Below are 14,465 nucleotides of genomic sequence, written 5' to 3'. Positions count from 1 at the left end.
GACCTGCATAAAAAAAAAAATTTAAAAAATATTTTAATTTTTTTTTTCAGATTTTTGCTGAGTTTGAACTCATGTGCCTTGATTTTTGCATTCAGACGTATGAATTTCACTGATGGACTTGCAAAGTTAGGTTATTTCAAATAATTAACTTGAAATTTTACCACAACACTCAGTCTGCTAATATACAAGAGTCCAAGGAGCAAAGAAACTAAAACCACCCCCTTCAAAGTTCTTTTTTACAGCAGATGACATTATATGCTATTTTAGCCATGGGAAAAAACTATAGTTTGTCTTAATTTTGTAAGGCAGCAATAGACATGTCTGCTTAATAAGAGAAAGCTAGGTTAAGAGAAACTGGGACATGTCTTTATCAATTGCTTCAAGAGCAAAACAATTGTTAGTGCTTATTCTTTGATTATTACATCCATCTTTAAGGTATCTTCATCTCAGGTGACATACTCTGTAAATGTAGCTGAAAGATTTAATAAAAATGCTGAGACACAGAAAAAGATCTAAAATAGAAAGTTTTGTGATACAGTTCAATAGGATTCAACATAATTTAAACAAGCCTTTTTAAAGGTGTTGAACTTACCTAGAGGCAGCAGTGTGAAAGATTCATTAAATGGTCTGATTTATAAGGCATGCAACTTGAGATTCATCTCATTACCTACAGGAAATAAAGCATGTAATATGATAGGAGTTTGCATATGGATGGAAATATAATGACCTTTACCTTGAATGATAGGGGTTGCTTTCTTTATGAGGTAAACACTTAGAATATAAGGAAAATATTTGAAGGTACTTCCTTCCCTTTTACATGTTTAAGAAAAAAAAGAAGAAAGGCTTAGACCAGAACAAAGTGATTTCTCAATACATATTTGAAATACCTAATGTTTTCACAGAACAGCTGTGTAAATGTTGAATTGTAAATGTCACGGAAGATAAGCCAAAACAAGTTCACTTGAAATATAATATGCCCCAGGAACACCATCATTTTCACTACAGACCAGTGATTTATAGGATGACAATTGCTGAAGCCCTGTAACTAAATCATCTCATAATGGTAGCATCAACCCCAGAAGACAACAATATATTTGTGATGTACAGAGAGGTAACATCTGCAGAAGTACAGACTGATATAAACTTCCCCCTGGAGTATTTATATCATAAATAATAGTTTTACCCAATGGAACAATGATCTTTTCATGAAGGAAAAAGTTGCTTTAAACCAGCCCAGTAAGTACAGAGGCCTCAACATGTAGAGCATCAAAAGTGTTGCTGTGCATTTTTGAATTATTTTCTGCTGAGGGCTGTTTCTATATAGTGAAGACTTTTATGAAAGGAGTTTGATTTTCTGCTCCAGTTCAAACAAATACATTGTGGTGTCAGGCCAGCATCCTGATTGTGCAGCAAGGCTAACAGCCAAGTCAGTTCAGTGATATGTGCTTTTAGATTACAGGGGAAACCCAAGCAATATCCATATCAGTTTAAGATGCTACTAGGCATGGGCAAGCCTGTCTCATCTCTACAGGCACTCTGCACCTGTACCCTGCACTTTCATACTTACCTCAACAACTGATGTAGAGCCCTTTGTCACTGGTGGTTTGCTCACAGAAGCATGAGTAATTCCTGCAGCATTGTTTGAGTGCCTTGGAAAAGGCACCAGTCCTGTGAAAAATAAATAAGCAGTACCCAGCTGTACCTACCTTGACAAAAGAGAGTAATTTTAAATTTGCATGAGTAACCTTTGTTTAAAGTGTCTTGTTACATTTCAAGCTTTTTAGCTTTTAAGTGTTTGACTTAATGGTTTTAATGTTCTTTTGACAGAGGTTTTCTAATTGTTTGATGAAGGAAAAAAAACCAAACCAAACAAACAGAGAACATAAGGCAAGCCATTACCTGGAATCCAGATGAGTCCCAGAAAAGGTCACTGGCAGATCCTGGGCCTTTGCATCTGTGTTGAGAACAACTTTAGCACTTCAGCTGCATTTGGAAGAAACCACAGGTTAGGCAAACATGACAAGAGGATAAGGTTTAGGCCTCCAGTAAGTGGATTTCACAGGTTGACCAAGGGCCCAGGAAACCTGGCAGGAGATGGATGTTTTCTGGTGTAATAGACTCCTGAGAAGAGCTGATGTAGATCTGATAAATTCTAAACCTTGTTTCTTTTGATTTTTATCATCACACTGATAAGATAAAGCAAGCAAAAAGATATATTTAAAACTACTTACGTTATAATATGCTTGTTTAACTGCCTAACAAAATATTCTATGCAACTATCATAACTTGTAAATTATTTTCTGATCTTGCTTTGAGCTGCGTATGACAGAAGCTTAGGAAGATTCAAAGACATAGGTCTGACAAATAACGATTTCTGAGTATTGAAGCAACGTTTCTTCTGTTTCCACACCTGTCATTTGGAGGATTTTTAATAGTTTCACTGCTAGTGAAGAAAGTTAAGGATATTCTAAGAGTAGATTGTGTTGCACAATTAATAGAATAGAATAAACCATGTTGGAAGAGACCTTCAAGATCATCGTGTCCAACCTATCATCCAACACCACCTAATCAACCAAACCATGTACCCAAGCACCCCATCAAGTCTCCTCCTCTTCTCCAGGCTAAGCAACCCCAGCTCCCTCAGTCTCTCCTTGTAGGGCTTGTGTTCCAATCCCCTCATCAACTTTGTTGCCCTTCTCTGGACATGCTCCAGCAAGTCAACATCCTTCCTAAACTGAGGAGCCCAGAACTGGACACAGTACTCCAGGTGTGGCCTAACCAGTACAGTGTACAGGGGCAGAATGACCTCCCCGCTCCTGCTGGCCATACCGCTCCCAATACAGGCCAGGATGCCATTGGCCCTCCTGGCTGCCTGGGCACACTGCAGGCTCATGTTCAGCCTACCACCAACCAGCACCCCCAGGTCCCTTTCTGCCTGGCCACTCTCCAGCCACTCTGACCCCAGCCTGTAGCACTGCATGGGGTTGTTGTGGCCAATGTGCAGAACCCAGCACTTGGATGTGTTAAATCTCATGCCGTTGGATGGAGCTGGGCAAATGCAATACATGCTAAAGACAAACACTTTCTCAATTGCTTCAAAAAATACATATACCAGAATTGATTTTCAGTTTATGAAAGTAGGTGTATGTTCCTTCCATGAGCCTGTTGTCCTTTTCTTTGTATACTTACCCTCCTGAAAGTTGTTTATTTTTCCTTCATAGTGCTAGTTACACCTTGGATAACCTTAAAAATTCTTTTCTAATTCTCTCAGTTTGTATTTAAGTGGCCGAAACCACACTTATATTTTCTCCTCATATTGATTTTGTGGTGTTCTGCAGCTGTTTCCTCCCTGTCTTGCTACCATCTTGTCCTGTGCTTTCTGCATTTTCTTTTTTCTTTCAAATCGTTGTCAGACTGTCCCCAGCAACTCCATTGTGCCTAGCAATATCAAGAAGAGTACAGACAACATGGGACCTAGTTTCTCCCTTTCTCAGAGGAGAAATGAACCTTTTTTTTTGCTGAACTTGAAAAATGGGGAGCAATGAATTCAGCCAGATATGAACACCTGGGATGGGAAACTTCATCATGGCTCTGTTTTTTAAAATTGTGAGAGAATTTTAGAGCAAGAAGTTGTATTTTTTACCTGTAGACAGTGTGACTAGTGCTCGCAAATGCTACTGCCATCTTGCTCCACTGACAACTTGTGTGAAGGATTGAACTGGAGGTCACCAGATGTCTCTTAGGTGTATGTTACTTGGGTTAGCTTAGCTGAAAAACACAGACAGAAAATTGAGTTTTGTGTTTATAACAAATAAAAATCAAGACTACCTCATCTCTTTGACAATTGTTGATAGCAAAATAGCATTCTAGTGGGAGAGAGAAAACAACTTAATTTTTATGAAAAAGATGGAACTCATTCCATATATTCTGCAGTTGTCCTCCATTATCTGCAGAAGGAGGTTAAATTGGTCACTACAGCCTTTACTACCATAATTACCATTGCTGTGGCCTCCTAAAGTGTCAAGGTACCCTTGTTGTACTTCAGCCATCAAGGGCAAAGATGGGTGAAAGTTTCACCTACCATCACTCCTTGCTTGGTGTGCTTGAGCCAAATTCTGCCAAACTCTAGTTTTGTAACAGAGGCTTCAAAAATCAAACTCAAGTGCCTTCATTTTTCAAATGTGCTACTCTAATTTCCAAGCATCCTATACCGACTGTGCTTTAAACTCCAGTATGTTTGCACGGCTGTAGGTTAAAATGATTTTATAACAGTGCAATCTGACACACTCTAAGGTCCAAACAAATATGTCTGTTACACCATTACACAATGCTCTCAAGAACATTGTTTTCCACCGGTTCATAAGAGTGGTAAGTAGGGCTATTAGTCATTCTGCCACTTAGTGTGGTTTCAAAACCAGCTAACAAATATCCTGGTGACTTACTGTTCTTCTGACTAAAGGTGCAAATAAACATAACACATATGGTTAATCTTTACCCTACTTTGTATTTGCAGCACTACTAGAGTACTGTGGAAGCGAGTACTGGTATTTTTCTATCAGATGTTCTTTTCTGTGGAAAAGAACAGTGGAATGGTGTTAATTATTCTTCTTTTTAAATTGGCCTCAAAAATTTGAAAGGTAAAGGAGGCACTGGTCACAATTTATACACAATAAGGCAGCCCTGACAGCCTGTGTCACTTCCTACCAGTTGTTATGTCCATGTAAAATCCTAGGGACTTTGGGACTTGTTTACTTGGGGGGTTTTTTAGTGTTTTTTATTTTTTTTTAAACCCCAAATATCCACAGAAATCAGCATGCCACAGAAAGCCAGCTATTTTCAGTAATCTAAGGTCAGTTTCTTTACATGTGGTAAGGTAACACAACAGAGTTTGGAGTCAATACACATGACCGATATGATAGAGTATTGGTCCTTTATTGTTCCAGTATTGTAGGACTATAGTGCAAGTATAGCACAGTAGAGTAAAGCAAAGAAGAGGAAGGGAAAGTAAAGTAAAGTGCGTATCAGGGGAACTTCTACAACTTATATAAACTCGGAGAGCCTTGTTGGCATAGCTTCACTGGTTCCCTATGAGTGATCACACATCGCACTATTATAGATTATTGGTCCAACTACTAATGACACGCAAGGCTGTTGATGCAGGTGCATGTCCTGTTGTCCCAAGATAACTTTCTATGTTTATAGCTACCAGTGTCCTGCTTCAGTTACATGCTGCAGGCACAGCACTGTTTTGCTACACTGCTAGCTGGCTCTGCACTTATGCTGAGCATGGCCTACCACCATGTCAGGCTCTAGGCCTACACTGCCAGATTGCTCACACTGCTTGTTGCTGGCATTGCCACAGTAAGGGAATGGGAACAGGTTTCTTCTCTGCTTAAACTTTCTAGTAGTATTTCTAAGTTAAATTATCTAGTTATAGTATAGAGTTATAAAAGAGGATATTGCTCTAGACCAGAGAGAATTCTCTCTGAAATCAATATCCATCATTTTTGTGGCCAGAAATAACTTTCACTGTAAAATATACTTACTTTATGTGATATGCAATATATTTGCTTCCCAAAGGACAATTTTTTTTGGTGACAGTTTAAGTTGTAGCTCTTAATTCTCAAAATCTGCATTTATGACATTTGAGAAGTGACTAAGTTATTTTTGGGATTAAAGATCATATTGTTAGAGAGCTTATAATAATTTGCTACAGAAAAGCAATCTAAAAAGGACTAACTCGGATTTTTCCCTGGTCATTATGCACTGAGAATTAATTTTGCTCACTGCATCTATGAAGTTTGTTTATAAAAATTAGTTGTCCTAGAATAACAGAACAAAGAAACAACCTATTAAATGTCTTCTTGTTCCTGACCTCATAAATGCAGAATTTGGATCTTTCACAAAAGATTGAAATGCTTCTAAGTGTTTAAAAAAAACCCCACACCCAAACATTTGAGGGCTTAAAACTGATAGGGCTATACACACAAGAAAAAAACTTCTAAAAGAAGAAAATAACTATTCCTGAAGTGTCTTCTGTTCATCTGTGGAAGTGCAAAAGATAATCAAATAACACTTAACTAAGTGTGCACCTTCATCAGGCAGATACAAATGCATTCTGATCACGTTTGTAGAATATTGCTTTAATTAGGGAATTTTGTTTCTTCCACACATCATAGTTTTTCTTCTGAAACTCATCAAAGTTAGGAGATAAAAGTCCATGTCAAAGAACATGGATATAGGTTTCAGGGGTTTATTTATTTATTTTTATAAAAGTAGGAAACTGGTAGATGTTCCCTTAAAACCTTCAGTTTTATATATGAAGCAGAGTCAAGATTTGGGACATAGAACAAGGTGGGCTGCTTCAGATTGGTATAAGGGGAAGGCTAGAGCATAGCAAGTGAAGAGCTGAGTGTGATGTTATATGGTGATGTTTTATGAAAATGACTGAGGACTTCTGTTCAGTTACCTGAAATGCTACAGAACTCAATGTGAAGCACAGAGGGCAAAGTACTGCCTAGCAGTTCTTTGATTCTCTTATTTTAAAGCCACGGGTGTGTGTGTTTTGGTTTTATTTTCTTCCTAACTAGTCTTAAACAAAAAGAAATTGGACTCTGAGACCTAGAGATGCTTTGCTTATTGATGTAATTTAAATTAGCTTTTGAGTGGAAAAAAAAAAGCTTTTGTCAACTGGATAAAAAGCACCCAAGTGTCTCAACATGATATTCTAAGTAATTTGTAAGATTTTGCCTGTTAAGAATTACAAGAGATTTGTGTGGTTATTTCTACCACAATTGTGGTTACAAAACTGTTGGTGAACTAAAGGAATAGGATACTCCAAAGTATCCTATGGAACTCCAGGTACTCCAAAGCTGGAGATCTACAAAATTAATTTGAATATAGAATCATAGAATTGTTTTGGTTGGAAAAGATTCTACCAAGTCTGGTGCTAAACCACGTCCCTCAGCATCACATCTATGCATCTTTTAAACACCTCCAGGGGTGGGGATTCAGCCATCTGCCTGGGGAGTCCATTCCAGTCATTTCAGTGAATAAATTTCTTCTAATATCAAACATAAACCTTCCCTGGTGCAACTTGAGGCTATTTTTTCTTGTCCTATCACTTGTTACTAGGGAGAAGAGACCAAACACCCACCTATCTAGTTGCTGTGGCCCAAGTGCAGGACCAGATACTTGGCCTTATTAAATCTCATGCAGGTTGGCCTTGACCCATCAATCCAGCCTGTCCAGATCCCTCTGCAGAGCCTTCCTACCCTCAAGCAGCTCAACACTCTCTCAAGCAGATCAGCACTCCCTCCAAGCTTAGCATCATCAGCAGACATGCTAAAGGTGCAGTGACTTCCCTCATTGATAAAGGCATTAGAGAACTGGCCTTTGTACTGAGCCCCGGGGAGCACCACTTGTCACTGGCCACCAACTGGAATTAACTCCATTCACAGTATCACAGTATCACAGTATAACTAAGGTTGGAAGAGACCCCAGGGATCATTGAGTCCAACCACAGACCTCACAACTAGACCATGGCACCAAGCACCATGTCCAATCTCCTCTTGAACACCTCCAGGGACAGTGACTCTACCACCTCCCTGGGCAGCCCATTCCAATGATGAACGACTCGCTCAGTGAAGAACTTTCTCCTCACTTCGAGTCTAAACCTCCCGTGGTGCAGCTTGAGACTATGTCCCCTTGTTCTGGTGCTGGTTGCCTGGGAGAAGAGACCAACCCCCTCCTGGCTACAACCACCCTTCAGGTAGCTGTAGAGGGCAATGAGGTCACCCCTGATCCTTCTCTTCTCCAGGCTAAAGAATCCCAGCTCCCTCAGCCTCTCCTCATAGGCTTGTGCTCAAGGCCTCTTCCCAGCCTTGTTGCCCTTCTCTGGACACGTTCAAGTGTCTCAATGTCCTTCTTAAACTGAGGGGCCCAGAACTGGACACAGTACTCAAGGTGAGGCCTAACCAATGCAGAGTACAGGGGCACAATGACCTCCCTGCTCCTGCTGGCCACACTGTTCCTAATGCAGGCCAGGATGCCATTGGCCCTCTTGGCCACCTGGGCACACTGCTGGCTCTTGTTTAGGCGGCTGTCAATCAGTACCCCAAATTATCCATTACCTTACCTGGCACTGAGGTCAGACTGACAGGTCTGTAGCTCCCTGGGTCCTCCTTCTGTCCCTTCCTGTAGATGGATGCCATGTTTACCTGCCTTCAGTCAACAGGGACCTTCCTGGTCAGCCAGGACTGATGGTAAATGATGGAAAGTGGCTTGGTGAGTGCTTCCACCAATTGTCTTGGTACCCTTGGGTGTATGCCACATGGATGTGGGTATATACACACAGTGGTACAGCAGGTCATTAACCATTTCCTCTTGGATTGTGGAGGCTTCATTCTGCTCCCCATCTTCCAGCAAACAACTGGCTTTAATACTAAAGTTTAGGCAAAAAAATATGTGAATACATAGAATACATAGAATAAACCAGGTTGGAAGAGACCTTCAAGATCATCGCATCCAACCCATCAACCAATCCAACACCACCCAAACATCTAACCCACAGCACCAAGCACTCCATCAAGTCTTCTCCTGAAAACCTCCAATGATGGCGACTCCACCACCTCCCCAGGCAGCCCATTCCAATGGGCAATCACTCTTTCTGTATAGAACTTTTTCCTAACATCTAGCCTGAACCTTCCCTGGCGCAGCCTGAGACTGTGTCCTCTTGTCCTGGTACTGAAGTACCTCAGCTTCTTCCTTATCCTTGATCATGGTTTCCCCCTGCATCCAGCAAAGGACAGAGATTCTCCTTAATCCTGCTTTTGTTGCTAATACATTTGTAAAAGCATTTCTTATTGTCTTTAACACTTGAAGCCAGATGAATTTCTAGGTGGGTTTTGGCCCAGGTAATAAAAATTTGCTACTAGATTATTTTTTTTCCTGTCTCTTCAACATGATGCCTGATTATGCCAGGCAATCACCTTGCTCTAATGAAGAATGTGTGTGCTTGAAAGAGTCAAAAATTGCTAGCAAAGTTTACTGATTAAAACACTAATAACTGAAACACAAGAGCTAGACATAGTTTTAATTAAATTTTAACAACTTTCTAGCAGATTTAGTACAGATACTCAGAGCTAAGCCTAGGAAACTTAAAAAGTATTAGTTTAGCCTTATCTTTTCTCAAAGTACCCCGAGAGTCAGAATTGTTGTAACAGCATGATTTTTTCCCTTCCCATTTGAAATTTTTGGCCAAACAGTATCATGGTCATAGGTCTCAAAATGAAGCTACTTTGTAGAAGAGGTTCCCACTTTGAAATCTATCCAACATGGTACTGGGTGTACTTTTCCCATTTCAAAGTCTCTGTCCATTCTCAGATCAGCTGGAGTGCTGTATGCAATGCTGGATATGAATCCTCTGCTGCCAAAACTAACTCCTTACTTCCTGCATTCGAAAATACTAAAGCTTTCCTACTTGACAGGGCTTGAAATGACCATGGGAACAGATTCTATCTCTTCCTCAGTGCAAGCTAGGGACGAAGGGAGAACGGTGCTGAGAGTCAGTTCCAGGTTCCCATGGGCTCCCTGCACAGAACCAAATGTGGAGGAGGAGAAGATGAAGTACAAGGGTTTATGCACACATTTGAACTCCAGTGTTCCAGTGTTTCCTTTCACAAAAACACACTCCCACACCTTCCCCGGTGGTGTAAAAATTCTCATGGATGAGTCCAGGACTGCCTCGCTGCAGGGTGTGTGAGACTTTGCTACTCATGGTAGTTTACTGAGCTACCCAAACTGAATAGAGGTCAAAATATTTTGTGAAATGATGCTTCTTGGTCCTAGCAGACTTGAGTCATGGTCTGATTGTGTGGTTATTTGGCATGGCATCGGCAGAGAAATAGCTTGTGTTTGTTTGAATTGATTCAACTTCCAATCTTCCCTGATCCCTGAAAATAGTACCTGGTTTTCATTGGTTTAGGGGAAAACAGGTGGCCTTCTAACACTACAAAAGCCGTAGTTTTATGAGGGAATGTTATGTTTTTGCAAGAGGAATTTCTATCTTCAGTATTTTATGTGCATATTTCTATTGTCTGCATGGATCTAATGTAATGTTTATATCAGTATTTTGTACAGAGTAGCTTCTAAAACTAAGAAAATTATTGTAACTGATACTGTCAATATTTTTATAATGGTTAAATATGCATGCATACTTGTGGCAGTTTAGGCTGGGTGCTTCCTGGACTGCCACATAAGTTACGCCTCCAGTGTCCCGAGGGTCCGGCCCAATGAGGCGGACACTGGAAACAGCGTTTTTCATACCCGTAAATCCTGTGCCCTACAAATCCATCTGCAAAGTCATTCTCTTCCTCTTTCTTCCCTCGCCACTTCCGTGGGAGATGCTCCCTCTTGGGTAATGGCAGGGGAGTATCTCAAGGCCTCTTAGGCCTGGCTAGGCCTAATGCCAGGAGGAGGGGGGGCAGCCTCAGACCTGGCCAGCCTGAGACCAGCCTAGCAGTGGTGGGGGGGGGGAGGGGAAGAAAGAACGCTGGGGGTTTTGGGCACGCCCTCAGGTGGGGAGAAGAGAACTGTTGGGAGGCCTTTGGATGTGCTATAGAGGACTCTGTACACTTTGGGATTCTTTCGTCACCATGCTGGTAGCTTCTGTAAAACACTTACTGCTTTTCCATTTCAACTTTCCATCACTTTTGCAATCCATTTGTGTGAGTGCCATTCTCTTGCCCCTCTCAGGGGCAAGAGAGGATCTGTCTGGCCTCAAACCAGGACAATGCTTGAGTGAGACACAGTACAAGCCCTAGAATTCAAAGAGATGTACAAAATAAAATCTGAGACCTGAATTGCTTTAGCAAAGTCAACCTCTGTGCATCTCATAGGAGGCAGAAAAGACTAAATACTTGTAAATGCTTCTACTATGAAGCCACAGCTAATTTTAACTTCAGACATTCCCAATATCCTAAGACAAGCCTTGGAATGTTCCTCTAGTCTTCACAAAGACATAGTCCACAGTACCACAAAAGAAAAAAAAAACAAAAACAAAAACAAAAACGAAAAAAAAAACCCGAATTATGAGCTCTTCCCAATCCTCCAAAAGAGATAAACACATCAGATTAGGAAAATTTTATTTAAGTTAATCACCTACCACATTTGATATTTTCAGGAAGATAAAAAATCCCGTATTATGATTAATTTTGGATTTTCTGACAGAATAATTGCAGAAATTGCATAAACCTGAGACAGGGTATTTAATGATCTCCGTATTCTGAGGTGGTTGAAAAGCCATTCTTTAAAATTCACAGACTGTGAGGCGGTTCAGGTTACATCTTTTGTCATTCCAGGTCCCATCGGTGTACATCTCTACGCATTTTTCTGTCCCTTTGCCGTTAGGCTCATATTTGTACCACTTGGTATAACTCAGAGGCATGCCATTTATGTACTTAAATTGACCTGGAGTCTCACCCTCTTTAATGCCCAAGTAAGCATATTGGTTATACGGTTTCACAATGCTCAGAACAGCTTGGTTCTCCTCCTCATTCATGGGAGTTGCAAGAGTTCCTCCAGCCTCTTCACAGGATCCTAGTGCAGATGCAAAATCAACTTTCTTCCCATTGCTGGCAAATATTTTATCTCCTGCTTTTCTTATTTTGCCATTTAAAACAAGCACTAAAACAGGAAAAGAAAAAAAACCTTGTTAACTTTAAAAACATTCCTATGGCATATTGATTGGAAAACAAAGAAAGAGAAATCATCAGTTGAAGAGAAAACTAGAAGTGGAACAGAGGAGGAAATAGAGGGCAAAAGTAAAGGATGAAAGGGAAAAACAACAATCTTCAAAATTTTATCAGTTCACTAAATATATTGTTATGCTGCTTGTGATTATCCACTATTGTCTTTTCCAAAACAGGGTTGCCTCACTAATGCCATCAGACATATTTTAGCATGCATACTCTCTACAGAAGATTGATTTGCTTCAGATTTCAGCAAGTGAAATGAGAACATGATAATTATTGTGAATTTCTTAGCACAATTTGCCACTTTTAATAATCTGGCTGCTGATAGATAAAAATGCTAGTGACAGGGTTTAGAAGTTCCCATGAATCCATGCAGAAAGTTCAGCATATTTTTAAATAAATCGAACTTTAATAAATGCACGTTAGTGTTCCTGAGAGAAACCTGCTTCTTCAGGGGAAAATGACTCCTGATCTCCTCTGCTTTGGATGAGAAAACAGTTTTGAGAGGATACCATTTTAAGTGTGATGTCTTGTCTGCAAATCATGATTCTATAAATCAGTTTTGCCTATTGTGCTTTTAAAACTGACTGATGTGAAAAAGTAAGAGTGTGAAAAAAGTTACCGCCTTCAAGTCTGCAAAGTCGGTGTTTCAAATCTGCTATAACATCGAGGGGATCGGTGTCCAGAGAATTGGGTAAACCTGCACAGATGAAAATAAAAGTTATACACTCAAGCAAAACGAGGCTCTTCTGGTAGGAACAACTCCTTGGATACAACGAATCCTTTTCCAAAACTAGTTAGTACACTGTATACTTGTTTAAAAGTATCTGGCAATATTTTCCCAGTATTTTTTCATACCACTGTTAACCTCTACTAAAGCAAACACAAACCTTCAACCCTCTGAAATGCTGATAATCACCCTCTGATTTTTCTAGTTTGAATCCTTATGTTTGTCATGTCAATGAAAATGGCTTAGCCAAAGATAATTTGCTTCATGCTGTTAGTGAACAGGCACAAAAGAGATTTTGCAGAGGTAACAGTGCCTATGGCACCATACCATTTTCTTTTTTAATCTGGTGGTTGAATGTTTTGTGTTCTCACAGTGGGATCTCATCTCGACAGAAAGAGTAAGCACTGGTATAGGAGCATTTCTGCATAGGTTGTATGAAATGCAGTCCATTCAGCACTGCTTGTTAAGGATGAGAACTCACTGTAAAGGTAGATACTTTGGTACCCATAGAAATTTGTTTGAAAATGTCCTACATGTAGAATACAGTTAGTGTACTCCCATGACCATGTTCCTATTATTCACAACTAAATGGTTATGTAAGAAGCACAAATCATTGCTGCATCTCCGTCTCTTCAAGTTGCAGTGTTCCAACTTTTGCTGTACTTTGCAATCAGTGAGAAACAGTGTACTGGCCCAATAGAGTCTATTTGACTGACAGAAGATTACATGGATATCAGCCTTTTTCACGTAGTGGTCCAATATCCCCTTTTCTCCTTACTCACCTTTTTGCCAAGGAAGACGATTTCTTCTAGGAGGATTCGTCAGGCTTCCGGGCTGTCCTCTGAAATCTGGAAAAGAGAAGCATATTTTTCTTTCCTATTGATGCATATTTTTGGGAACTTCTGGATGAAATAGAATTTAATCTCAAACTAAAATGTGCTACATCTATGAATAATTTTGATTGTGCTTTAGTCTTGGTAATGAACCTCGAGAAAGCATTTCTATACATAAAGAGAATTGCACAGTGCAATGTGCCCCTTATCAGATTACATTTGTACATATCATCTTTGGATACTAGATAAACATGCTAGAAACATTTTAATTACACTTGTAAATACCAGAATAATATTTCTTCATACTTAACAATATAAAGCTTCTGCTGTGAAAGAAGCAATTTTCTTTGGAAGTCAATGGAAAAGCACTACAAATACATAATATTTATATGTTTAAATATTGATAACTTGTTCATTTCCTTTCCTTTTTCAGTGGAGAGAAAATGCCTATTTAAAATAACAAAAAAACCCCAAAACCTGGGTCATTTCTTTCATTCACCTTCCCCCTCTCTGCTTAATGCAGCAAATGCCTCAAGGGCACACGTCCTTCTGCGTGGTATTTACTAATGCAGCCTTCATGAGAAGGATTTGTTGCAAACCAGGAAAGTTTGCTTACCGTTACTTAGATGTGACTGTCCTTTCAGATCATCTCTTTGGGGCAGTGCAGGGATTTCAGGTAGTTCAGTATTTCCTGGACATTCACGCAGCGCATGGCAAGTCACTAGCAAAGCAGCTACCGCTGGGATCATGCAGGATGAGTAAGACAACATGATTGCTTAGGCCAGCTCTGGAAACCCAGATATTTGTCAGGCAATGACCCTGTAAGAAATTTTAGGCATTGGCTTATGTAATTGAACATTTTTTTCTCCTTTATTGCCTTACTCTCCTCTCCCTCCCTTTGTCCCTTCTTGAAATTTACATTCTTTCCTTGTTTAAAGTCTATTGTTCAGGTATAAGAGACTTCCCAGATTTATTTTGCTCCTGATGCATATCTTATACACAAAACTAGACTGATAAAATTGTTGTGCTCATTACAGTATTTGGGAGTAGTGAAGACAAATCATTCTTTGTGCTATCACTATTTGTTGGATTAATCCTTGAGAAATGGTGGGCTCAGATGTAGCTTGCTCACACCTCTGCCATTAGAGG

At 39.9% G+C, this 14,465-nt stretch overlaps 1 protein-coding gene across 1 annotated transcript; it reads right to left on the bottom strand.

The window, feature by feature from the left end:
• Positions 1–11,236: 11,236 nt before the first annotated feature.
• On the bottom strand, positions 11,237–14,128 carry LOC104298833 (pulmonary surfactant-associated protein A). Its single transcript, XM_054163765.1, has 3 exons — positions 13,939–14,128; positions 12,376–12,453; positions 11,237–11,685 (listed from the first exon to the last, which is right to left on the bottom strand). Exons 1-3 carry the CDS (start codon positions 14,084–14,086, stop codon positions 11,309–11,311), a joined length of 603 nt encoding a protein of 200 aa, XP_054019740.1. The 5' UTR covers positions 14,087–14,128; the 3' UTR covers positions 11,237–11,308.
• Positions 14,129–14,465: the final 337 nt, after the last annotated feature.

The sequence above is a fragment of the Dryobates pubescens genome, chromosome 8 (genome assembly GCF_014839835.1).
Source record: "Dryobates pubescens isolate bDryPub1 chromosome 8, bDryPub1.pri, whole genome shotgun sequence".
Lineage (NCBI taxonomy): Eukaryota > Metazoa > Chordata > Aves > Piciformes > Picidae > Dryobates > Dryobates pubescens.
This window is presented reverse-complemented; position numbering and strand designations above follow the sequence as displayed.